This window comes from Penicillium atrosanguineum, assembly GCF_028827265.1.
Source record: "Penicillium atrosanguineum strain IBT 20685 chromosome Unknown utg000002l_segment0_segment0, whole genome shotgun sequence".
In the NCBI taxonomy this organism is placed as follows: Eukaryota; Fungi; Ascomycota; class Eurotiomycetes; order Eurotiales; family Aspergillaceae; genus Penicillium; species Penicillium atrosanguineum.
This window is the reverse complement of record NW_026623134.1, coordinates 3,562,126-3,587,830: the sequence shown is the minus strand read 5'-3', so window position 1 is coordinate 3,587,830 and position 25,705 is coordinate 3,562,126. Positions and strand designations below refer to the sequence as shown.

Below are 25,705 nucleotides of genomic sequence, written 5' to 3'. Positions count from 1 at the left end.
TTGGCTTTTATATAGTCCGCTTCTTCAAGATGTGGCCTGGATTTCCTCGCTGCAAAGAGGTCGGAGGCCATTTCTTGCCGGAAAATGAGGGAAATAGATATCATGGCTGTTTTCTGGAAGCGCCGCTAAATTTGGACTAGGACTTGTATGTGTGCGAGGCATAATGCACTAACACAGTTGTGGGTCTTGCTGGGGCCATCCTGTTTGTATTTCAATACTACTATATTGAAGACCAATAATGCTATATCTGGAAGTAAATCAGTTATATGGAGCTGCTATATAGTGTTTATATCTTTGATAGATACACATGATCAACCCTTTAGGCTGCTTAAAACTTTGATCATGTCTCCTTGTATAGGAAAAGTATTTGGCTGATTCAAAATCCCCTATAAACTTCACTTCTACAGTAGCATGACATGACTCCAGCAATCAAGCGCTGGCCTTTGCTGTGAACTCCTTCGGTGGCTCTGGACCCCAGACTGCCATATTGCCAGCCACGGCATAATCCACAGGTAGTTCGTCATTAACAACATCTCCATCTGCGTAGTGCTCCACTATAAAATTACTGGTGTCTCTCCAATAATCGAAAATTTGGGACCCATGTGTGTGACGACCCACCCCCCAGAGAGACTTGTAGCCCTGGTCACCAAGCCAGTAATGCCCAAGAATTTGAGTATCAATGTCTTCTACCTCAAAGGAAGAGTGGTGTATCTTTGTGCCGCCTCCAGTTTCGCGCGTCAGCAGCAGACAATGGTGGTCGACATATTCTTTGCCCACGTCGAGACGGAAGAAAGTCGCCACTTCCAAACTCTTGTCCTCCGGCGAGAGAAGGATATCAGTGGGGATGAAATTGAACAACTCAGAGTACCAGGCACATGTTTCCTCGTAATTGTCGGTCATGTAGCCAAAATGACCGAGCTTATGTACCATTGCAGGGCCATGGGCAAATCGCATGAATTGGCCTATATAACGTCAGTAATATTTCGTTAAATGGACCAGAATCATGTACCCTTCCTAGGTTTGTCAAAGGATCCATTCATTGGGGCTGGTTCTCCAATGGCGGACGACAAGGGGCAAGAAGCCACCGAATTTTCAGTCTGTCCCCAGCAAACCTCCATTTCGTACCCGTTTGGGTCTTTAACAACGACCAAATGGCCTCCGCCAGGTCTCTCAGAAGCATTGCGAATGGTAGCGCCAGGAAGCGCACAAGCATTGTCGTAGTCTTGACGGGTTTTGGCAACAAAACCAGCTCCCTTGAAAGCATTGGGGGCTCCATCCTTAGAACGACTACCGATGTAGGCGAATGGATCTTGCCCATATCCACGGTAGTAAACTACATCGTTCGTAGATTGTGCTTCGATCAGGCCAAAGTCCCCAGCGAACTGCTTGAATTTTTCAAGATCCTGATGCTCATAATGGACATACGCCAGACGTGCTAGCCGAATCTTGCCTTGGCCGATCATGGTTTGCGAAAAATCGTTGCAGGTGACTTGAAGGGTATTTGGTAAATGTTTTGCAGGGGGAATGATATATCAGATCAGACATGTTATGGGTTGATAGTGCTTCAAATACTGTCGTCAATCGGGATATTCCTTCGGGCCATGGAGCACAATGTGGGGTAACACGAGCGCTGATCCACAGGACCAGGGATACGAGATTCTTTTCGTTGCCGAATACTGAGTCCGAGAAACAGATACCTTGCTACTGGAGACAACGGACCCGCCGTTCACGGTATAGCTCCATCCATCTCTTACATCATCCGGATAACTGGTGGGGTAGATGTGGAGGAAGGAAAATTCCCGTACTGTGTACTAGTCCTAATCTTTCGTGTTAGTTGATTATTGTACGACTCACGAAATGCTAAATCACATGGGCGCTTGCTTCATTAGTATCATCTTATGGGTATTACTTCAGCCCTTTAATATCCATTGCCATGCTTTATTTCCACTTGGGATCTCAAGTCCATGGACACGAGCGCACCGTCATAGCCTGATTCCCAAAACCTTGGGTAGGCACTTGTAGACAGATATCATCTTGAATTCACTTATACTGCATTGGCCTAAGATCTTTTAAAAAGAAGGCGCTTGATATTCAGAAACTCAACGATACGTATTATATTCAATCTACAGCTTCATAGGGCATATCTATTCTTCCTAAAGGGCGCCCGGGCTGGGCTGGGCAAATATGGCATTTTTATCAGAAAGATGGGAATCCTGTTTGCAGATACTGAAATGACTTGATTTGTTGATTGATGAGCACAAATAGCAGAAAATTTATTTTCTTGGGGGTATCAAAGGCATTAGAACCCAATTTTCCAGACCTGGACCAAACTCGATGGAATTGATCCCCTGAAGCTTTTTCTCTGATCGATCTGCTGCGGAGGTGTGCTCGAAAAGGCCTGCACCCTGTGTGTCTCCAGAGGAGACTTCAAACACCAATTTTTCACCACATTGAACCACAATGTTCGTTGGCCAGATTTCAATATCGACCGGATAAACCTCTCCGGGAACAATGGGCGCTTCCTCAGTAGAAAGGTACTCTCGGTGAGGATACCACGGTTTGCTGCGAGGACTTTGCTCGTTAACCATTCGAAGACTAGCACGAAGCCAACCTTTGGTGATGGGGACAGGGTCGCCCACAGTGCCCGTATACAAGATCTCCTTGCCTTTCGAGTCAAGGTGTCGAATTGTGAGAAACAGATCTATGTCGCTGGGGCCAGACTTAGACGAACGACTATTCTTGCTCGCCGAAATGTTGAGGTGAGCCATGACATGGCCGGTAAACTCAACTTCTGAAGTGAAAGCACTCGTAGTAAACTGAACGAGATGCTGCGCCTTGAGGTTCCCGAGGGCATTGTATGAAACTTGGGTCCTATGCTCGGTCTTCGGGCAGGGACCAGTGCCAATCCATTTGCGGTCCGATGTCAAGTAGAACTTGGTATATTTCGTGTCCGGAATGGGCCAATCCGTTTCAAAACGCTTGGGGTATAGTTCCTCTGATTCCGCGTTATTGTACCCAATGTCACCTTTGCGCAAAACGAGACCAACTTTCGGCGCCTTTCCAGTTGACCATCCGGCATTGTCTTCCCCCTTAAGGAAGGCATCGAGGAAGCTTTTTTGCATTTCAACGCCTTCCTTGGTATAAAATGGAAGATCATGCCGACCGGTGACGAATCGAAGGTATTTGAGCTGCGACCCGGCATTGATAAAGCCCTCCACATTTCCCCTCAGGTGCAGAAGGATACCACCCCAATTTGCCACGGAAAGGAACGGGACTTGAATATCCTGCATATTGTACTCCCGCGAAGCATAGTACTCGTCATCCATGAAGCTAGCTTCAGTATTGTCCACTGTCTGGTCTCTACAATTCTGTTGCAGCTCCCCCGGAGACAAGTCGCCCTCAATGGTATCAGGACCCCAATTCCGCGCCGCTCTTCCAGGGCGACCATACTGATTAGTAATGACCTGGATAAAGATAGGGTCAGGACCACTCAATTCACAAGCACGAAAACCTGAGATTTGACTTACCTGGCGGTTCCACCAAAATTCGATGAAGGAGTTGGATAGGATACCACCATGTCGGCATCTATCGCGATAGTAATCGGACATCCCCTCCCATGGTACGATACAGGCCAAGCCCTTTGGTCTTAGTGCTGCAACACGCCATTGGCTGCCTGCGTAGTAGCTGATCCCAAGCAATCCGACCTTTCCACTTGACCACAGTTGACGAGCTGCCCATTCAATTACGTCGAAGAAAGCGCGACTGGTGTTGCCAGACATGGTGTCCAGGATACCCGGAGACTGGCCCAAGCCCAGCTCGTCAGCTCGTACCACTGCATATCCATTTCGAGTCCAAAATCCAGGATCCGGAGTTTCCCACGCAGAGTGGGGTGAATGGTGCTCTTCGTCCACATCTTTGTACGATTCAGCATGGAACCTGAAAATTTCATCAGTAACCAGACCTGGAGAAATGGGCCGTTGTATAATACTGTGAATAGTGAATGTCTTTGCCATATGGCCCGTATGTAACCAGCACAGGGTAGGTTGCGCCACTTGGGCCCTTTGGCCGGTAAATATTGCATCTCACTAGGCCCTTATTGTCCTTCAGCTCAATCGTCGAATTTTCTTCGTATATGTAATCAAATGACGTTTCGTCTTTTCGGTAAATGTCTTGGACTTGTTTCGTCATGGTTCGCCGTGTGGAGATTTTAGGAAGGAGTCAAAAGGAACACGGTGAAGGATTGATGTGAAAATACTTGCTTAGCTTTTGAACACATAATGGCGCCATCTTATCATCTTAAAAGGCGTAAGCCCGGACAGAGCCTTCGACTCCACAAATCTTCCAGGTGTTCTTCTCTCTCCACATTCCACTCCCCCTGGGGTTACCCCTTCGTCTCCACACCGGATATTTTGTTATTAGCGTATTGGTGTTGCAAGGATGGATCTTGGTTAGCAGTGTCATTCACTAGTTACCGTTCCCAAGATATTGAGTTGCTTGCACAGTGTTTGTTTGTCAATCCAAGCGTTCCCAGTATAGCTACTTCTTGTTCTCACAAGATATTGAGATAGTCATGCTTCTGGACAAAAAGTGATCTGAAAGCGGAGGAGGATCGGGTAAGTTACGGAGACAGGTGGGGAAATGTGTGAGATTCTTTTTGGACATTTACTATTCACTTTTACCCGGGACATTATTATGAATAAAGACAAAATGACCCCACTAAAAGCCGGTCTGGAGAAACTGGGCAGCCAGACACAAAAGTCATGGTAGAAACGTACTGTTGCGGAGTCCATGCAATTTAAGGCCCAACAAATCCCATTTAAAGGGCCTTATCGTGACTCTCAGCTCTGCCGCAGCTATTTTATCTACAGCATTTCTCATGATGGTTATTGAAGCAGTTGAAGCCGGGCCTCTGAAGGTTCTTATCGTTGGTGCTGGGTTGGGAGGACTTGCCGCTGCCATAGCATTGCGTCGGCAAGGACATGATGTCCACGTATGTTCCTAATTATCTTTTGTATGATGGCATGACTAAGTGCGTCTAGGTCTTCGAGAAATCGCGATTTATTAGCGAGCTTGGAGCTGCTATCAATGTTCCACCCAATGCCTATGGTGTACTGCTGCATTTGGGTGTTGACCCAGCTAAAGACGGTGCCGTGGAGATGAGATACGTATGAATTATCCAATATGATTTCTGACCTTAGTCTGATTGGAGAAAAAGATAACAGAATACGATAAGTCCGGGGTTCACATGAAGGTCACGGACTTTGCCACTCGGAACAAGGGTTGGCAGCATGTAAGTAGCGACCACATCTACGCTTTGCTCGAAACTGATATATTACAGTCTTGGCTTCTCGCGCACAGAGTCGACCTTCACAGCCAGTTGAAAGAAGCTGCGGGATGCCACCAGGGGGTAGGAAACCCGGCCAAAATCCACACTTCCTCGATGGTCATCAATGTGGATATGGAGAGCGCCACTATCACTCTAGAAGATGGTACTACTGTGAGCGGAGATGTGGTTATAGGTGCAGACGGGATCCACGTAAGTAATGCCTTTTCTGCAAAAATTCGGACATCTTTTGACACTGACACAGTCGAGAAGCCGCGTTGGTCTCACTGAGGAACGACCTTTCCCTTCCGGAAAGAGTGCTTATAGATTCCTCTTGAAAAAGAAGGACGTGTGGCAGAACCCTAAACTCCGCAATATTGTCAAGACGGAAGGGAATCTGGCGTTTTGGTTTGGAACGGATAGGTTTGCAACCCCTGCTGCTCATGGAAGCTATCGGTCAACTGATAAAAACGCAGGCGCATAATTATGTATCCCACGCGGAAGGGCGACGTCTTCAACTTTGTATGTATATATCCTGACCAAAACCCTGATCCTGTAAGTGGCGCATGGGATGATTTGGGACATCAGGTAGATTTGCTTAAGGCATTTGAGGGGTTTGACAGCCGAGTCCTGGAGCTTTTGAAGATGGCTGACCCTGCCACCCTGAAGGTATGGAGACTAATGGATATGGGCAAAATATCGTGCTGGACAAAAGGACATTTCGCCTTACTAGGGGATGCCGCGCATCCATTCCTACCTCACCAAGGCCAAGGGGGCGCTCAGGCCATTGAGGATGCCGTGTGCTTAGGTGTCCTTTTACCCATAGGTACTAAGCGATATGATGTACCAGCCAGGCTTCAGCTTTATCAAGAGATCAGAAAGGAGCGGGCAGAGAAAGTCCAATCTCTTACCAGGCTTTCAGGAGAAGATGTTCGGGCTGACTCTAGCAACAACTTGGAGAAAGTCATGGAGCATTTTGTTTTCAATGTGGCACATGACGAGCATCACAACTCAGTCCGCTGCCTGCGGCAGTGGATGCATAAGCGAAGTCCCGCGCAGTTCTGGCGCATGCCGGTGTCTTTTGGGCCATCTCCAGGGCCACGACAAGACTTCTTAGGTCAGCGCCACGATACCCGAAGCGTTCGCTATGTCACGACCACTTTCAAATTCAAAACATCGCGCACGCTCCTTCAAAATTTTTTCCCTACTCAATCCTATCGCTTCCGGTCAGTTGACACTGTCGCATATGCTTCGTTATCTCACACTGCATACGAAAACCTGAGTTGGCTTGGAGGAAGAGGCTATGATTTTCTATCCCTAGGTCTACATGGTGTTCAATACATTAAGCAGGATGGGACAGTCCTCAATGGCACTTTTCTGCCCGTGGTCTTTGAAAACCTTGCAGATCCAATCCTTACCGGGAGGGAAGAGCTTGGGTGGCCCAAAATCTTTGCAGAGATTGATGTTAAACGTACATCCAACTCATTCTCCATGAACGCTAATTGGCGTGGTGCAAGTTTTGCTACATTTGAGCTCAGTGGATTATATCCTGTGGATGACGGGCCCCTCGAAGATGAGGAGGGCATTTTCGTTCACAAGTATATTCCTGCGACGGGAATGAAGGGAGTCGCCGATGCGGATTACTCTGTCTATACACCCAAAGCCCTCTTGCAGATTGGAAAATGTTTGCGAGCCACCAAAGGCGCTATCAGTTTTAACTCGTTGGACTGGGAGGCACTGCCAACTATGCACCATATTGTCAAGAGACTAGAGGAGTTGCCAGTCATTGAATTCGTCGAGGGAGTTGTTGTGGAAGGTGAGGGCATCTCCGACCTCCAAGATACATTCAGAATTGAATGAATTCTAGGGGGGATATTCATCCGGGTGCGGCTTCCGGTATTGGTATTATTTTCTGTTACTCTTCTAGTCAAATTTGTTTTTCCTGTTCTACTTTTCATGCCCTGAATTTCTTGCCTACCATTGCAAGTGAATGAGAGTGCATATATTATTGCCTGCATCCCAATCTGTATCAAGTTTACGTAAATGTTGTTAGTCCATTCGTCTCTTCTCAGCTTCAATCTCGATTTTTGCGAGCAGCTTCACATACAACAAGTTTCAGTAGGTCGTCAAAAGCTACGCCAATCTCCCAATACCATTTGAAGTTTGGACCTGCTTCGTAGGGTGTTTCCATTGGAGAAAAACAAAAATTAATTTCATGACAATATATTATTAAATGCTCACATTATTTTGTCCTACCGGAGATAAGCCTATCCAGAGTCGCAGTCATTACTTTACAACAAGGCCAAGGCATCCCCTGAAGCTCGACTTTGAACGCTATTAATGCCCTTGTGCTGGGATTTCTTTCTCTCTCAGCAGATTCGCTGAGACTAATGTCCGCCCACACCACCATGGAAGCATGGAATACAACAATCGGCATCCAAGCCGAACAAATTGCATCATCGGACTTCGAGCACATGGCCGCCATATCGAGCAAAGCCCATGCATGTCTCACTGATTCGGCCGAAATAATGATATCATTGGAATGATGCCGAGGAAATAGAATTTCACTTTGAAAAGAAGGTGAATATTGAGCAAGTTTCGGCAATATGGAGATCACGGGGCATGCAAGATAAAGCTTGCAATAGTGATAGAGTGCGATTATATCAGGGCTCATTGTGTCTTCGAATTTACTGCGCCATCGATCCAATGCTATCAAAAGCTGGCTCTGCACACGAAGAAGCTCCGTCTCCGTGGAGAACGGAACGAAAGGATTGTGCTTAGATGCAGCCATCTGTGCGGGGTTGTCAGAGTTGATGGCTTGACCAAGAGACCGCCGAATTGTAATGGAGTCGGAGAGAATAGCAAGGAGTAACAAAACAGCTTGTTCCCGCGAATAGCTATTTATGATAGACAGCAGAGACTGTTTGTGCTCGACCGGTTCATGAAGAAGATCCTGATACACATCTTGGAACGAAATTGTTGTAGAGGGCATGAATGACAAGACCTCGTGAGAGGCAAAGTTCAATGAAGCCCCTGAACGGAGTGCAAAGAGAACGTCCCATAGCCAAAGCAACCAGATAAATGATATTTCCCTGCCGCGACGTTAGTGTGTGATGTCTCAATTCACCTATGGCCATATCCGATGAGTAAACATACCCGTGTGATCCTACTCGCTGGATAAACTCAGGCCTCAGATGCGAGTGGTCGTGTAATCGTAAACGACGAGCGATCTTCAAACAGAATGAGTAAAAATGTATCAAGAATGAAATGACTTACTGTTAAAGCTGAACACAACACGAGAGATGTCATCCTTCTATGAGATTTCGTGTCCGCCAGAACACCGTAAGGAATGAGTAGGACAGCCTTTAGGAAGATTAATAACGCTATTCGGCCTTTGAATGGAGTGACATACCGCTAAAAGCATTTCAACAGAACGGGCTAATGTATTATCCATTTCCACCATAACGGCCCAGAGGTTTGCGCCCGCTGAAAATAAATTATAAGGTTCTTCAACTGGACCGCGCTCTATAATTGACGCAAGACAAGCCATTCCAAGACGTAGTGGAGGATGAACAGCTTCGCGAGATGATTCAAACCTTGGAAGATGATCAAAGAAGATATGTTTCGAAGACCGTTCCAAAAAGATTCGAGCCAGTTGGGTCATGCGGTCATCACTTGGAAGTGGTGGGAAATTGCCTAAGAGTGCTAGGGGATACGTGAACCCTGGCGCTGGATGCTTTTTAACTGACGTTAGAAACGAATAGGTTCAAGAATGACAGGATACCAGTTACCCAAGTCTTAAAGTCCACGTGCAACAACTTTTCGCATCTGGCTGAATCTTCACTTGACATAAGGGCCTTTTTGAAGTCCAAAAGAAGACTTGGGTTGGGGAGCTCGGCTGCTGACGTGACATCTTGGTGGGACGGATTATACTGTACTGGCCAGTGTGAGCTGTGTGAGTTGACGTTCATGCCTCAGAGATTTGATCTGTGTCGAAGGATGAAGTTATACATCAAGCAATGACGTGTTCGGTGAAATACCCCAACTCGCTTACTCATAATTCCCGAGGTGGAGACGCCGAGGTAGGAAGACATCCTTGTCTCCGCAAAATACTTCATAAAGGCAGTTTTCCACATAGCTCAGCGCCATTCTTACCGAGATCATGTCGATAGAGCAGCAGCGTCTCCCAGACCGAGCAGTAGGTGGTTGTCGACTCCCGATGTGGCTTCACTGCAACTAATCGGCACATAGTGCGAAATATGCGGGCGATCCTTTGCTCGAAATGAACATCTAATTCGTCATCAAAGAATTCGTGAGTAAGTCTATTGTGATTTCTGGTGCTGTTGAGGCTAACAACTTTGTCAGATAGTGGTGAACGACCGTTTCAATGCGCCCAGTGTAATATTGGATTCCCTCGCAGAGATGTCCAGGCGAGGCATATGAGAAGATTCCATTCAGAAGACGACGTACGGACAGAGTCCCTGCTTCAAATTCCAGTGCAGCAGATTCCGAAGAATAGGGAAACACAAAGGTCGCGACTGGCTTGTGACAATTGTCGAAAACGCAAGTTGAAATGCAATAACACCCTACCCTGCGAGTCTTGCCACGCCAAGTCACTAAGGTGCACAATTTCGAGCTCAAGTAGACCTCCTGGTAGGCCTCGGAACAAAGAGCTAACTTCTTCGAATGCCGTACCTGTTGGTGATTTCACGACATCTGAACAGAGAATGACTCCAACTCCTGCGCCACAGACAGCAAGCGACCTTGGAATGTCTTCAGTTGAGTCGCCGCTCAGATCCAGAGAACCAGGAAATGTTTTGTTTTCCCAATCGAGCATGGACATTTCTTGCCGCGCTTCCGAAGTACCAGCCTCACCCGCCGACGAGTGGGTTGGCTCAGGGAACGCGAACGAGCCTTGGGTCGAACTTGGCCTTCCAGGCGACGTTGTGCAAACGGAAGGAATCATGGAGAACTTGGATTTGATGCAGGACTTGCTCAACCAACCAGTTCGTCACGTATATATGCCCCAGCGTCGAATGTATGCTGACCGTTTCCCAGTATCTCGGGAACTGGCTGGACGGGCTTGACGACTTCCCTCCAATGGATGAAATCTGGGCAATCAGTACTTCAGACCTGATGGACACAAGCAACCATTCGGTGAAGACCGCTCTAGATGCAATGAGAAGTCACTTGCACACACCGTCGGAAGGAAACTCTTCTTTCCCTGAAGAAGAGAAATGGCGGTGGTATTCGACCTCGCCACAGTTAAACATTTATGACGAAGACGTCATCAACGTACTTCTGAACCTGGCCAAAAGACACATTTCGGCCAGTTTTGCCATATTCTCCGATTTTGAAGCAAAACGAGGCACTAGAACAGAGCTTTTCCTTGCGATGGCTGCTGTAGGTGGGCTTTATTGTGCCACGCCTGGTGCCATAGATGTCGCGAAAAAGTTATACCATGACTCTAGACGGCTTCTTCTCAATGAATATCTGCAAAATAGGTCAGAATCATTTGATGAGTTGCTGAGTTTTGCCAAGACATTCATTTTACTTGAAATTTACGGTCTCTGCAGCGGCAACAGAAGAGCTTTTGAGCTCTATGAGGCTTTTCACGCAAACATGTTTCACATAGCCAACTTTTGCATGGACTCATTACCTACCGATGCCTCCGCCGCCCAATCTCAGCAAGCCAGATTACTCTCAGAGGCGATCGTTGTGTTGGACAGTTATAGAGTATTGTTGCTACAACGGCCACCATCGTTACCAGTAGAGTCCCCGCTTGACTCTTACATATCTGACGACACGCCCAATTCTGGCAATATGGATAGAGTTTTGGCTATAATACCTAGCCCTGGCAGTTCCTCGGATCCGGCAGCAGCAACGCTTCACCAACTGGCAACAATAATATGCCACGTCTGGATGACGAGCTTGCACAATTTAGGCAGCTCATCACGATCCCCTTCGTGGAGACCAGAATTAATCGAGCTTGCACTTGACCAGTGGATAAGGTCAAAAGTCGTTGCAAAAGCATCTGGATCTCTAGATCTAACCCAACTGCTCCTATTCCACCTTGCGCAGGTATCACTTCACACCGATTTAAAGCGCCTTCAACTTATCACTCAATGGGCTGGAAACTCTGCTGTATCTTCATTAAGGCAAACCGGTGCAGGCTTGATTCAATCCTGGAGACACAGTCGCCATTTTGAAATAGCACGTTGGCATGCAAAGACGATCCTTCAGCTTGCGCGAGAAGATATAGTACCTACCCATCGTCGTACCTCATCCGAAGAAAATCTACCAGAGCACACTCAAGCGCCCCATCTGCCTCTATGTATTTATTACGCGGCACTGGTTCTATGGTTTGGGGAGGCAGCATTGAACGGGACCACCTCTCCAGGCGATGCATTCCTTGAGGCTGGTTCTCAATTATTGTTTAAATTGAGAGTTCCTATATCCAAACAATTGGGTATCGCTCTTTCGGTACTTGCTACCGCCGAGGGTTAGAAAGTATCCTGAGATGTGGGCCCAACAATCCTTACAGGATGAGTAACTGGCAATGAAACACCTTTTACGTCGAAATTTTTGAGGAGCAGAAAGTATCATCAGTGCGGGTAATCGCGTAAATTTCATACCGTTGATATATTAGCCGTCATCTGGGTTCGTCCAATGCTAATCTTGCGCGATTTGGCGAAACTTATTTTCTGATTACAAACTGGAGTCAACATGGGAAATGGAGCACTTCATGGAATGTTGGAACGCGGCCAAAAGCCCAACCGGCTATGGTTTCTGTGGCACATAAGGTAGGCCTTGTATGCATCAGTGTTCTTAATTAATGATTCTGCACGGCTTGAGCCTCAGACTGAGCGCCGCAGTGATGTCTCCGCGGGAAGGTGTGAACATTGCATCAAAATTTGACATCGGCGTTGCAGAAATAAAGAGTACCTTATCTCACATAATTAGGCTGGTATTATCCAAAGTCATACTGCTTTTCATTAAGAGCTCTTTTCACTTTGGATTCTCTTTCCTGCGCTGAGAGCCTTATAATCTTCAGCCTCTAGCTACAAAAGACTTGCGAAGTAGAGATGACGAGCCGCGGTACCAGGGATCGAAGGGGTTTGAGGGTGTCATCACGAGTTATTCTCCGATTGAGTGGGCACAGCAGAGGCAATGGGCAGATAGTGATTTTTGGTGTCTCGTTCGGCAGCTTCGCTCATTTTGCTTCATAACAGGATTGAACTGGACACCCGAAGTGCGAATCTATTTAACCGTTGTTTGAAGGAACTGAACAACACTTTAAGTGGTTAACACTATCCGGACAGGCTCTGTATGCAGCTTGATACTTTGAACACTTGCACCAAATCTAGGCTATTGTTCTCCATCAAGGAGGCGACAAATTCTGACTCCACTCAGAGGGTGGGGTGGGGTAGTCGTCGGGAATTTTTTCCACCTGTCGGAGGGTGGAGCTTCATGTCTTATCGATATCATAGTTAATGTCGGCTATTGTTGGGGACAAGAACAATCAAGTTGGACCTTGTGATGATACGTCAATCTGACTGCCCTTTCTCCCCCTTCTCGCAGTAGATATTGCAAATATATAAGAGGAGCCAGTGAGCAAAAATTGCTCATAAGCACACATTCTCAATCGGGAGCGCTTCTTTCTCGGGAAACCATAATCCACGCATTTTCGGCGTCGAACCAACGGTATCGCCTACGATCACAATCTGGCAATTCGATTTCAAGCCAGTCAGATATACTCTCCCAAATTACGTGATGTCGAAGGATTGCCGAAGCAGTCTCCGCCCTCTATCGAGATACATTACCACTCATGATGCAACTGGAAAATCGCATATTTGTGACAATATTCCAGATAAGGCTCCCGTTCGTCTTATCAGGGGCGGCGAAATGGAGTTTAGCCTCATGTACATAACTCCTACTTTCCCGGTGGCCATGGCCAACGATCAAGACATCATCGCCTACCAGGGCTACCTAGCCAATGCACCAGGTATCACCATTCCAGGAGGAACAGTTTGCCGTACGGTAGACTTTCCTCCTGGATACACATCGCCAATGCACAGGACTAAATCTTGTGACTTTGGTATTGTCATTGAAGGAGAGGTGGAACTGGTGCTGGACTCCGAGACCAAGGTGCTGAGGAGGGGCGATGTGGCCGTGCAGCGTGGGACCAATCATGCGTGGCACAATAAGAGCAAAGTTAATTGGGCCAGGATGCTTTATGTGCTGCAGGCTGCCAATAGCATAGTTATTGGAGGGCAGGAACTGAAGGAAGACCAGGGAGGGATTCATTAGCAGGCTTGGGATGTTGTATTGAGTTTAGACTTTTGCTGTAAGCTGACATACAGTAAGGCACAGAAACCCGCGTTCACTCGAAAACCTTCAATAATTGGCTACCTACAATACAAGAAAAGGAACCCATCAATTCATAGTTTGCTGGGCCGTTGGTAAACCTTTTTGTGATAGGTTTCACAATACGGCTCAAGGTTAGTCGTCACAATGTTTCATAAATCATAAGTCATCTTGACCGTATTTCTTGCTCAAAAACCTGGACTATGTATTCTTTTTGTCTAGTCAACCGTTGCGAGTGCTCAGGATGAGTTCATCAGGCAAGATAGCACCAGGATGACAACTTATCAGTGCCTAGGATGATCAATCGCACAATCCCGATAGCCGGATACTAAATTGACCAAAATAAAAGAGGCTGAACTGTACTGTACGGGAAGTATTCTGTGTATACTTAGAAGTTAACTTGAGGCCAATCTTGGCGCAGTGGGCCGGCGAAAGAATCTACTATGTATGCAAGCAGGCTGGATATGCCCTAACGTGGACCGTGTAACCTTGCCTCTCTTATCAATATAGTGCTAGTCCCCGCGGTGCACGGTACATCTCAATTAGCCGCTCAATTCGAGTTCTCTTCGGCTAGTACTGCTTCTCGGTTATGATTTGTTAGCACTTTAGCAATTGAAACCAGACACTGTCTATTCGTGATATTCTGATGTAGTCCAACGTAAAAATATGCGTCTTTTTGACTGAATGATTCAATAACGTGCACCATTGGTAATATTGGACTTAACGGAGCAAGTCTAATCGATGATATTGGTCGCTGCACGAAATAAAATGAAATGTATTTTGCCGAAATATCGTGTATCAAATAGGATATTTTCCATCTAAATTAACTCAAGCCTCAGCTCCAGACTCGACTACTCCAGCATTTCCTTTCACAGCCCCAAACAGTGCAAGTGGAAAAGCCGTAGCAGCACACAAAGCCCCGATAACAAGAGTCATAACACCCCAGCCCGCATGAACGCGCACGCCACCCGCTAAGATAGGTCCAAGCAACTGTCCGCCCGCAAACGCCATATTGAAAAGCGCATAAGACTGTGCAACGGGGCTTTTCTCACCAAACGCCCCGGGGAACTCTAACTCAAAGTCCTCAATTACCTGAAATACTTCCGTCATGGCGACAATCTCGATTGTTACGATTGATAAGCCGAGGAGGAGCAGGAGTATAATCATCAGGATGACGTGGCCTGTCGAATAGGTTTCGACGAAGCGCATCAAGACCCAGGAGCCTGATGCTAGTAGGAAGGCCGCTGTACCGAGAGCGCGAATGCCGACTCGTGGGATTGCTCTCCCGATATAGACGCCCGCGAAGCTTGGCACTGAAGAGGCGACGAGAATTAGGCCGGCGCCGCTGGATGACCAGCCGAATGTCTCCATAACATATAGTGGGAGGGTCTGTATGAGAATTAGCATGCTAAGAGAAACCAGAGGGTGAAGATAACATACGGTCTCCAGAGCAGCGAACGTGACCGCCATAATCACGGTCGAGGCTAATGCAAGGGGCAAGCGGGGAGATTTCAGAAGATCAATAATGGTGGCGTTTCTTTGATTCGTATCCAGCCATTGATCAACAAAGGGTGCCGTTGGGAGAAGGGGAGCACGCTCGCTGTGCATGTCGCGACATGTCGAGGCCGAGTTGATCTCGGTGGGGCAGCCGAATGTGCTGTAGCCATGGGGATGATTGGTTTCTTGTTCAAAGAGATTCGCTTTGTCTTGTTTGGGTATCCCTGAATCGAACCTAGTCTTAAATTTGGACGAGTGTCCAGCGGGGGGCACATCTTACCAGGCCTTTCAATCATAGCAAAGCGCAAAGCGACATCCAAACAAATCAATCCGGCGGGAATTGTAAATGTCCCTTCAAAACCCAGCTTTTCATACATGATACCGCCAATCATAGGCCCAAGCACAAAGCCCCATGTCAGCGCAATAGTGGTATGACCCATTGCTTCACCGACGCGCTCCGGCGGGACGTTGTCTGCGACGATAGCAAGTCCGACGACCCACACCGCAGCCGCAGAGAGACCCTGCAATCCACGTGCGATAATCAGGACTGTCATTGAGGACGCCAGAACGAATAAGGTGGTTGATGCGCCCAGGGCAATTAATCCGACAACGAAGGGCAGTCTCCTCATTCGACAATTATCGGCAAAGTACCCAAACAATGCTGTTCGGATTTCCGTTAGCCGCGGTTTAGTGGAAGGGAGTAAAAAAAACCCCACGCGATCCCAAGAGTAGACTTCCTCCATATACAGCCAACAATATCGATACCCATGATTGTGCTGTTATTGATGCCTGGTTAGCAGCATTACAGGGGCAGGGGTAGAATTGGTATGCCATACCATCTTCCGGACGAGTACCAGCACGTTCAACCAGCGCAACAGGAATAATCGGAACAATCTGACATATGAATCAGCTCGTTGCCGCAGCAAAAGTCATTATGGAGGCAATGAGCTCACCATGCCGTAGATGAATACATCCTAAGAATGTTAGCGATCGCATTGTTCTGCAAGAGATCGACCATACCGTGAAGATAGCGATCGACACCACGAGAACTATAAACGTCTCCGACGACCGAAACTTCCCCAACCATGGTTCTTTGGGCGGATGCTCCATGTTGGATTGTGGGAATTGAGGTGAAAACGACGAGAAAAGCCGAAGGAGGGTGGTGGGGGTGATTCGGGTGCATGAACGATGATCGGCGTGTTGATCAACCTATTAGCCCTTGCCGAGGCGCAGCTGCCTGGTTACTGTATGCGCATTCGTGTCTCGCTTCAGTTGTACATGCAGATTATGAACGTGTCATAATAGTCGGTAATCAGACTTTAAAGAGACCTACGTACTTGTCTTCAAGGTTCTGAGGGGTTGGTGATGCTGTTATCTAGATTGTGTTGCTCCGCGGAGTGGACGTGGGTGATCCGTCGATCTGATCCGGCAGACGCTAACACACTACCCCCGCCCTTGAACCTCCACTTGCAAGGATTCGATTTCCCAGCTGGTACAAAGAAGCCGTGTAAGCCTGAGATTTGGAACAGGCGCATTCTAGTAAGATTAATAGATAAGAAAGACGGAATTTTGGATAGGGAACCTCGGAAAGGTCGATGGATATTTATACCCTAATATGCAAGCTATTTACAGAACCCCAATGCCGTGCGCCATGCTGGTGGAAAATTCAGAATTACTGAATATCCATAATCATACAAAATGCGATGCTAATCCCTGACAAAATTATCCTTTATCGAAACGTCATGCTTCGTGATCACGCCGATGGGTCAAACTCATACCGCCGCCAGTTATCGCGAACCCACCACTGAGCCGCACGAGCAGCGTCGTGAGTCCATTCAACGGCTTCTTTGCCATGTCTCGTGGCGATGGCAGAGATGAGAGGTTCCAATGCGAATGATTTAATGGGCTTGTCCTCTTGGGGATCCTTCGCGATGTCGGTGAAGCGCCACTCCACCTCGGGGACGAGGGGCACGATGAGTCGGTACTGTTTGTCGGCCGAGCGCATGGCGACCATGGAACCGCCCGTGTTCATGACTGTAAACTGCCAGTAGGACTTATCGTCTTTCTTTTCGACGATCGGCCGAATGATAGATTGACCTTCGTACATCGGGAGGAGGTCTCTGATCGCGCGGGCGCTGTGCTCGTCGAGAGATCCAGATTCCTTGAGGAGGTCGAGGATAGTAGGAAGGATTTGGACGGAAGTCACGGAGGAGTTTAACTCAATGACAGGGAGTTTGGGGTGCGCGAAGACGAGGGGAACGTGGAAGTTGGTGACGAGAGGGTTGTCGTAGGGGGTGACGTTGCCGTCTTCGAGAAGGGAGATTCCGTGATCACCGGTCAGGACGAAAAGGGTCTCGTCGGCGATACCAGTCTCCTCAAGGATCTCCAAAACTCGCGCATACCATCTGTCATTGAACCCGACTGTGTTCAGGTAGCGGTTCAGTCCGTCATTCTTCCCGCCAAAAGAGTTCGTCAGGGATCCGATCAACTCATGGTAATCCACATGGGGAGGTAGGTCCCAGGGGTGATGGGTAATTCCAGTGAGGTGAGTAACAAACAGACGCTCGTGTTTGTGCTCAGCTTCGAGGATTGCGTCCTTAAGGTAGCTACCCATCTCCTTGTCGGCGTAGCCCCAGAAGTTATACTTCTCGGCCTTCCAGGTGGTATCATTTGTGTGTTGCTTATCAATAACTTCCACTGTCAGGATATTCTCATCATGGAAGCCCAATGCGGGGGTGAGGCGGTCTTGGTGGTCATAAGTATCGGTGATGGTCTGCATAAAGCGCGGGCGCCACGGCCAGTCAACGAAGTCTTTGCTCTTGCTGTTATTGGTGCTTGCACTCAGAACGTCAAGAACGTGAGGCATGCAAGGTTGGTAGATGTGGTGCTCGTATTCGTGGTTGAAATCGACAACAAGGGGGGAAAGACCGCAGGTGGTGGCCTCAATACTCTTCAATGTGAAAGTGCCACCGGTATATGAGTTGGTCATACTGATGCCTCCGTAAGGCTTGACGGGGTTTTCGGGATTCAAGCCAGACTGGGCGCCTGTCAGACGCTCGGCGGTGCGAGTCAAGTTCGCCAAGCGCTTTTGGACCTTCTTAGGAATGGTCTTGTCGCCATAGGACTGCTTGATGCGTTCATGGAAGTAACTGCCATTCTTGAAAGGGAAAACATCCTGTCGAGTACTCTCCATCTTGAAGACTAAAATATGCTTAATCTTGACATCCCCATTTGCAAGGACCTCGCGGAGAGGCTCGAGAATGTCCTGATCCAGGTTTGAGATGTGGAGAGGGTCATATGATGAGTTGTAATGCTTATACTTGTCATCCTGCCAGTCTCTGAATCCAGGCCATTCACCCTCGGGCATCCAGTCAAACTTGGGAGTTGCAGTCAAAGCCGTAGACTTGCCATCGATCTCGGCATGGTCGGCCATACCGGCAAGCTTGCCTTTGGAGTCCACTCCGGCGAAAGGAGAGGCGACGATTGTCTGGGAAAGGAACCAGTATGACTCGTCGTAGGGGCGAATAAGGCGGAGGAAGAAGATTAGGCCGGTGGGAATGAGAACGAGGGCACGCTTGAGCCAGATTTTCGAACGGGTTTTCTCAGCGGGAAGCGGCGCAGGTTGATCAAGAAGAGGCGCAGCATGGAGACCGGCCTTATCCTCCTCTTCATCGTAGTCACCCAGTGGTACAGGCTCGTAGATCTTGAGTCGCTCGAAAACCTTTCTGCCTGGGGCCCATCGACTAGCCACCTTGTGGACCACCTTGTTGACCAGAGGCTTGAAGGCAGCCGCGAGAACGAAAGCCCAGGTGCGAATGACATAACCCACCACATTGTAAATATAAGGCGTTGTCACCGCAGCTGTGACAATATATAAAATTTCGACAATAACGAGGCCGGTCAAACCGGTAAGGAGTGTGTGAATCGATGCGGGATCGCGGTTGAAGCCACCAGCCTGGCGCCAGTGGATCTCAGCACCGGTAGTGAAAAAGAAAGAGGTATTCGCGGCGGCCATGACGGAAAGAACGAGGCTATTTGAAAACAGACATTTTAGCGCGGATTCCCTCGGCCGAGCCAAGAATCGACCTACCTGGCACAAACCACCACGATTCCCGCTAAAATGCAAGCCCATCTCTGCTGGAAGTTGCGAGTCAAGAGATGCCCGAATAATAAGAAAAGTGCGTCTTGTCCAAAGAATGTTGACCCCCAGAGTAATAATTTTCCGAGGGGGACGGAGTCATAGTGAGCGTAAATATGCAGAAGCTTGGCGCAAATGACAGCAATGAAGAGAAATCCGAACCAAAACTTCCGCGACGTCTCCCAATTAGTCGCCGAATGGAATCCACGCGCAGGCAGAGCACAGCAGACAAATCCGAGGCAGCCCAAGGCCCGTCCAGTGAACATCTTGGAAGGTTTGCCCGAGGTGGCCCACGCCGGGTTAGATTGAGACAACATGTTAGCAAGCTGCTCACGCCGTCATGAGAATAAGTTATAGCGGCGCATAGAGAGCAGACAAGAAGCCAGATGGAGAGAACAGAATCGTAAAAATTTCCACAAGCCTAGCGGAGCGAAAGGACAGTAATAAATAGAATGACTATGGGGAAAGCACGGGCAAAGGACCAATCGCCCAGATGCGCCGACAAGAGCCCCAGTGAAAACTGCTGACCAGACCAAAATGCATCACGGCCAGTGGAGTCCTACGAGGTTTCATCCTCGGGCTGCTTAGCCTTCAGGGTCATGCGGGCCATTTCCCAAACGAGGATGTGCGGAGCACCGGGAAACCAGGGGCCGTTCAGAGTATGGCTTTTTAATTAGGTAACTTGGGTCAGGGCCAATGGGTCACGGACAATGCTTGACTTCCGTGCGAGCCTACTCCACACGAGTCTCACTCCTGTCCCATGCACCGCAACGTGGCTATGGCCTTGAGGGGTTGGGGTTCTTGGTTAAACTTTCGCCCCCTATACAACCGAAGGTCATGTCCCTGCAAGCGTTGCATGGAGATCTAAAGGGTCTGAATTGGAGGTGACTAAAATAGTAAGATTTTCGATCATTTCATCATATTGCCTCTCAGACGGAGATCCCGATGGATCCGAATTTGAGATCTTTTCAGCCTAGTATTGTGGACTGTTCCCCTAGAGGCTGCCTGTAGCTAATTTTATCTGGCGCCGCTCGAATCAATAGCTCTCGGTCCAAGTGCGATGCGGGTCGTCGTCGGGCACACGATCAGCTTCCTGAAATGTGTCACTTCAGGGTGCTTGGAAAAGGGGGTGTGCGGCTCTGAATAGACAAGGATTTTTTTTTTCGTTTGAATTTTGAATTTGTGGACCCTGCATTTCCGCGCTCCACCGCCTTCCGAATCCCCCGGTTTTCCGTACCTTCTCTGGCTGTGGCATAATTACAGGGCGCCCGATGGCACTGCGTAGGAATAAATTTGCTTTGAGTCGGAATACGAGGAAGGCTAGTATAGGACAATCTCCCCCACGAATGATACGTCGCGTGCTGATATTCCTAGAAAGAATCTGACGTCTGACACATACACTTGTCATTCTTGGCATTTGAGGCTTAGCCGCTGCAGTCTACTTTCTTAGTTTCTGATATTGTCTATGTGTATTTTGGCATCTCAAGGGGCCAAAAATGTAGGGCGCAAAACCATTCGCAATTTCACATCGCACCAATAGTAGCCAAAATTCAAAGACTCGTTCAGCGCCCTATAACTTCGTAGTTCGCATTAATATTATGCTTTTGCACTAGTAAAATGACTGGTCTCATCCTGGAACATGGTGTGAGATAGACTAACACCCTCCGGGCGAACCTCGGCGATCTAGTGGGCTTTCCAGAACCCACCGTGGAAACTGAGTTCAAAAATTGTCTCAAGGCGGCCCCCAATTGCTAGCATCAAGTGCGACTCAAAGAAGAAGTTTCCGCAGAATCGATCGTTTTCTGAACGGTGTGGCGCATTGGGTTTCCCTTGTTGCACTGCCACTTTGTGCTACTTGTTCTTCCCCCGACAAACCCCAGACATTTCTGGCTTCGTGTCTAGCGCAATGCTTGATCTAGAGGGGTTGTACCGAATTGCTCTCCTTTAGGAGTCATTTCAAAGAATCCAAACCCTTGTGCGATTTTTGAGGTATTCAGGAAGGCTGTCTCAGAGTGATTGAAGACATAAAGCAAGCTTCACACGGGCATTAAAAAATCCCTAACTCTATTTGATCAATTATGCTATATCACTCCAAACTCGTACCAAAAAGGCGATCTCCAATATCTCCCAGCCCCGGCTTCACGTATCCCTTATCGTCTAATTCCGGATCTGTCGCGCCCACAAATACATCCGTGCACTCGGGATACGCACTGGCGACGTTCGCAAGGCCCGTGGCACTGCCAAGCAGAGAAAATAATGTGATATGATCCACTCCCCAGTCCCTAGACGGCAGATTAGTCTTCGCTTAAAATCGACCCATCGGTGAAACATATACTTACTTTAAAATATCAATCGCTGCTCTTGCAGTTCCTCCAGTAGCCACAAGTGGATCAAGGATGTAGGCCCTTTTAATCTTGGGATTCTTCCGGGGAAGTTTGTTATAGTATTCAACGGGGCGGAGAGATTGTTTCTCGCGGTATAGCCCAAGGTGGTATGTCACGACATCTGAATCTTCTGGAAAAGCGTCGAGGAAAGGCTCTGCCATTGCTAGTCCAGATCGGAGGACAACGATCACTGCAATCTGCTCCTCTGGTTCTGGGGTCTTCAAGACGTATTTTGTCAATGTGACGGTGAGTTTCGCGACGAGACGGCGAACAGCTATGGGTTTGAGAGATTGGTCGCGGAGCTGTGCAAGGATCTTGGATGCTTCAGCATCGTTTATTGATGTGAGATTTGAGATTGACATTTTGATAGAAGAGACGATTATGTAGGGGAGATATGAAAGAAAATAGGTATTGACGGATCAAGGAGTTTCAAAGATCCTGGCAATATATGCGCCATTCACTCAGAAAACTATACCCCTCATTCATCGAGTACAGGAGTGATTGACAGTGATATCACTGATGGGCGATACCGATAAACCGATAAACCGATAAACTCCAATCTTTGATGCGATAATCCGATAAGGCCTTTCTTATCCAGGTATCTTATCCTTATCGACGGATAAGCGGTCGGGGTCATCCGGCGGGGAAGCTGCAGTGTAACTTGCGCCACCTGACCTTGCAGTTTTTGCTACGTAAGGGAAATCAAGGCGAGATATTGAAAAGGGTCGGCGAAGAGAAGATTACAGTATACGCCACCTCCAAGGAGCTCCAACCAAGTGACACTCCGTTCCTAGCATCCCTGCCAGGTGTATATACTTCTTAAGCCACAATGACTGATATTGAATATCTCAAGAGCCTACAGGCAGTGCGTGACAGAGCTCAGTTGGTCTTAAAAGCAGCTGAGAAGGACGAACTTACTCATTTTGCCTACGATGCTTCGCTCATGCCGAAGGCTGCTGACTTTGTTGCGGGTATCATAACTGTACGTGGTACTCAAGATCAAAACAGAGCTCATGCTAACAAAGATTAGAGAGACTTTGGACCTGACCGATTTGATCAAATTCCGCCTCATGGAAGATGGCAGCACTTTGACGTTGGCGGTGTGGCGCGGATTGACCAGCTCGTTCACGAGTGGAAGCTCCAGGGCTTGAATAAACAAGAAACCACACGTCGCTTGATTGATCTCTTTTTCGTTGCTGTGCTTCTTGATGCTGGTGCTGGTGATACTTGGTCTTTCACTGAGCCTGGGACTGGTAACGTCTATGGGCGAAGTGAAGGTATCGCTGTTGCAGCTTTGTATATGTTCAAGGCTGGTGCGTTTTCAAGCAACCAAGGCAAGGCTGAGTCAGTCGATGGTAAGTAACGGCAGTCGATCAGACTATAATAATGAACTAACATTTGAATTGGATCCCAGGAAATGCTTTGGCAAGTTTGGAATTTGACAGTTTCCATCATCATTTCCAACTTCAGCCGAAGAACATGATCGTGGGCGAGACTTCCCGTGTCAAGTTGCTGAAGGCTGTCGGTTTGTCCTTGTTGGCTCTACCCGACATTTTTGGAACCGACGGAAGGCCTGGAAATCTCGTTGGTACGCATAGGAAGCCATTTATCCTTCGGAACTTTGATTCTGACCGACTGCCCCAGACTACTTGAGCCAAAATGGTGACAATTCGGAGCCTCTGGACTTTGAAACATTGTGGTCAGTCTTGCAAAAGACACTTCTTCCCGCTTGGCCGAAAGATCGCACTCATGTTGCCGGTGTTCCAATCGGAGATGCGTGGCCACTTGAGGTCCTGGCACGCATCAACTCCGGCAAGCAAAGCGAGAACAACACGCTTGGCATCCAACCATTCCATAAACTGACCCAATGGATGGCATATTCACTAACAGTGCCTTTCATCAGAGTTCTACAACGCGAATGGAAGAACCTCGATCTGGGCACCGGACTCCCAGAGTACAGAAATGGCGGTCTTTTCGTCGATCTGGAGATTCTGAAGCTGAAGGAAGAGACTCTGAAACAAGGGCTGGATGCTTCTAAGCAAGAATTGCCGAGTTTCAATGCCACTGGAGATGTGATCGTTGAATGGCGTGCGATGACAGTGGCGCTACTTGATGAGCTTCACAAGCTTCTTAGTGATCAGTTCTCTGGACAAGGAATTTCGTTGACTATGCCACAAATGCTGGAAGCCGGTACCTGGAAGGGTGGTAGGGAGCTTGCTGCTAAGTTCCGGCCCCTGACTAAGTCTAGTCCTATCTTGATTGAAGGTGATGGGACCCTTTTCTGATTTCCAATATTATCAGGCCACATCTATAGCTAGTGGGATTTAGAGGAACTCTCCACACGTTCAAATTCCCTATATTCCTCATGTGGGGTCCAAAGATCAATCATAGGGAATAGCTTAACGCATATTATTTGAAGCCTACTACCAATTTGCTAGCGAATGATTTGTAAATATCAAAAATTTGCTTACGTGTACATTTACTTGTGGAGGCGATAAAACCAAATGTAGCTCTCACAGCAGTTACATGAACTAACACTTAGATGGCATCCCTGAAACAAAGACCTTACTGCATTCGAAATGATTGCTAAATCATATATCAAACTTCGCAGTCTATGAATCATAAGTCCCATAAAATCGATCACCAAAGTCCCCGAGCCCAGGGTCAATATGGCTAGAAACTATTAGCGTGGAATTTGAGATTCTACCTTAGACCAAGACTCACTTGCTTAGTGTCATATCCTCATCGACAGCAGCAGTAACAAGACGTATTTGAGGGAATCTGCTGAAGAGAGTCTTGGCTCCATAACGTGATGCTAAGACGTTGACGAATATGATGTTCTCTTCGGGAACGCCCTGCGCCTTAATGACATTGATTGCTGCGCATGCTGATCCTCCTGTGGCCAGCATGGGTTCAAGAACCATGACCCCTAAAGATAACATTACGGTCAGATAAGGATACATTTGACATGGCTGTTGAGGGAGTTTGCCTACTTTGAGACGCAATGTTTGGTGGAAACTTCGAGTAGAAAAGTTTTGGTTGACAAGTCTCTTCGTCACGCTGAATCAAAACCTTACCAAAGCTCAGAGGGCCACTAATGAAAAAGATTTAACCATGGTTCATCAATGCAAAGGGCAGTAAACATACGCATATCCGCGCCGCATAGCGTTCTCCAAACTAGCTCCCGCTCTGAGAATGCTAACGCCACAAACGGGCGCCGTGTGTCGCATTCCCTGATATGTGGAACCAGTAGGGCTGACAACTGGTGTTTTTTCTGCCGGTACGAAATCAAGAGCTAGGGTTTCTTATGTCAAAAATAACCTATCGCGTTCTCAAGCAGACCACAGAGCTTACCGGCAGCAATAAGCTGGTCTCCGACACGCTCCGTTGTTTCCGCGAATAATGTGCTATTGGTCTTCGCATCCCGAAGCACAGTCATCAAGCTCAAGAGATGGTTCCCTTGCGGTAACACAAACATGCGCTCATGCTCGAATGCATCTTGGGTGTGGCAAGAAGCCCCGTTGTCTTTTTCGTTGCCGTGATGCATGATAAGGTGATTAATTGTAAGAATGAGAATGTATGCGATTCAATGACCAGGTGGATGCAGAAATTTTCGTTTGGGGAGCAAAATTATTCAGGCCTTGGGTAAGTCTCCACTTCTGTATAAAACGCGGTCCACTACTAGATCTTTGTTATCATTCTTTGGCCACTATCTAAGGAAATTGATCTCATGATCAAGATGAAAATGCTAATTTTGGAGACTCCCGAGCTTTGTTGATGATCTTTTGCTACCCCGCACTCCTCATAGACCATTCTGTATCGATCAGCTCTTAGGAAGAAAGATTACAGAGACTTATCACCCTTGATAAGATACAGATCCGATAAGATATTATAGATAAGGACTTTATCGTACCTTATCGTCAGATAAAACACGATAAGAGTCGATCCTGGAGGTTTTGACCTCGCGCGTCCCCGGTGGTGCCGCCTGTCTTCTGT

At 47.8% G+C, this 25,705-nt stretch overlaps 10 protein-coding genes across 10 annotated transcripts; 4 read left to right on the top strand and 6 right to left on the bottom strand.

Moving 5' to 3' along the window:
• Nucleotides 1-429: 429 nt before the first annotated feature.
• Nucleotides 430-1,463, bottom strand: N7443_003122 (uncharacterized protein; the record flags this gene model as incomplete). Its single annotated transcript, XM_056883178.1, has 2 exons — nt 430-962; nt 1,010-1,463. 2 exons carry the CDS (start codon nt 1,461-1,463, stop codon nt 430-432), a joined length of 987 nt encoding a protein of 328 aa, XP_056745019.1.
• An 810-nt stretch (nt 1,464-2,273) lies between these two features.
• Nucleotides 2,274-4,188, bottom strand: N7443_003121 (uncharacterized protein; the record flags this gene model as incomplete). The annotated part of the gene is made up of 3 exons (XM_056883177.1): nt 2,274-3,464; nt 3,528-3,936; nt 3,989-4,188. 3 exons carry the CDS (start codon nt 4,186-4,188, stop codon nt 2,274-2,276), a joined length of 1,800 nt encoding a protein of 599 aa, XP_056745018.1.
• Nucleotides 4,189-4,879: 691 nt separating this feature from the next.
• N7443_003120 (uncharacterized protein) lies at nt 4,880-7,183 on the top strand (the record flags this gene model as incomplete). The annotated part of the gene is made up of 6 exons (XM_056883176.1): nt 4,880-4,990; nt 5,040-5,165; nt 5,216-5,290; nt 5,339-5,536; nt 5,589-5,746; nt 5,800-7,183. The coding sequence occupies 6 exons, from the start codon at nt 4,880-4,882 to the stop codon at nt 7,181-7,183; spliced, it is 2,052 nt and encodes a 683-aa protein (XP_056745017.1).
• A 2,867-nt stretch (nt 7,184-10,050) lies between these two features.
• Nucleotides 10,051-10,812, top strand: N7443_003119 (uncharacterized protein; the record flags this gene model as incomplete). The annotated part of the gene is made up of 3 exons (XM_056883175.1): nt 10,051-10,329; nt 10,382-10,726; nt 10,795-10,812. The coding sequence occupies 3 exons, from the start codon at nt 10,051-10,053 to the stop codon at nt 10,810-10,812; spliced, it is 642 nt and encodes a 213-aa protein (XP_056745016.1).
• Nucleotides 10,813-13,096: 2,284 nt separating this feature from the next.
• Nucleotides 13,097-13,633, top strand: N7443_003118 (cupin domain-containing protein; the record flags this gene model as incomplete). Its single annotated transcript, XM_056883174.1, has 1 exon — nt 13,097-13,633. The coding sequence occupies one exon, from the start codon at nt 13,097-13,099 to the stop codon at nt 13,631-13,633; it is 537 nt and encodes a 178-aa protein (XP_056745015.1).
• Nucleotides 13,634-14,518: 885 nt separating this feature from the next.
• Nucleotides 14,519-16,297, bottom strand: N7443_003117 (MFS transporter; the record flags this gene model as incomplete). The annotated part of the gene is made up of 6 exons (XM_056883173.1): nt 14,519-15,079; nt 15,131-15,411; nt 15,468-15,848; nt 15,904-16,081; nt 16,141-16,161; nt 16,208-16,297. The coding sequence occupies 6 exons, from the start codon at nt 16,295-16,297 to the stop codon at nt 14,519-14,521; spliced, it is 1,512 nt and encodes a 503-aa protein (XP_056745014.1).
• Nucleotides 16,298-16,940: 643 nt separating this feature from the next.
• Nucleotides 16,941-19,202, bottom strand: N7443_003116 (uncharacterized protein; the record flags this gene model as incomplete). The annotated part of the gene is made up of 1 exon (XM_056883172.1): nt 16,941-19,202. The coding sequence occupies one exon, from the start codon at nt 19,200-19,202 to the stop codon at nt 16,941-16,943; it is 2,262 nt and encodes a 753-aa protein (XP_056745013.1).
• Nucleotides 19,203-21,411: 2,209 nt separating this feature from the next.
• N7443_003115 (uracil phosphoribosyltransferase) lies at nt 21,412-22,071 on the bottom strand (the record flags this gene model as incomplete). Its single annotated transcript, XM_056883171.1, has 2 exons — nt 21,412-21,607; nt 21,665-22,071. The coding sequence occupies 2 exons, from the start codon at nt 22,069-22,071 to the stop codon at nt 21,412-21,414; spliced, it is 603 nt and encodes a 200-aa protein (XP_056745012.1).
• Nucleotides 22,072-22,538: 467 nt separating this feature from the next.
• On the top strand, nt 22,539-23,994 carry N7443_003114 (URC4/urg3 family protein; the record flags this gene model as incomplete). The annotated part of the gene is made up of 4 exons (XM_056883170.1): nt 22,539-22,691; nt 22,740-23,064; nt 23,124-23,297; nt 23,354-23,994. 4 exons carry the CDS (start codon nt 22,539-22,541, stop codon nt 23,992-23,994), a joined length of 1,293 nt encoding a protein of 430 aa, XP_056745011.1.
• Nucleotides 23,995-24,321: 327 nt separating this feature from the next.
• N7443_003113 (uracil phosphoribosyltransferase) lies at nt 24,322-25,256 on the bottom strand (the record flags this gene model as incomplete). Its single annotated transcript, XM_056883169.1, has 5 exons — nt 24,322-24,382; nt 24,434-24,638; nt 24,703-24,803; nt 24,857-25,004; nt 25,064-25,256. The coding sequence occupies 5 exons, from the start codon at nt 25,254-25,256 to the stop codon at nt 24,322-24,324; spliced, it is 708 nt and encodes a 235-aa protein (XP_056745010.1).
• Nucleotides 25,257-25,705: the final 449 nt, after the last annotated feature.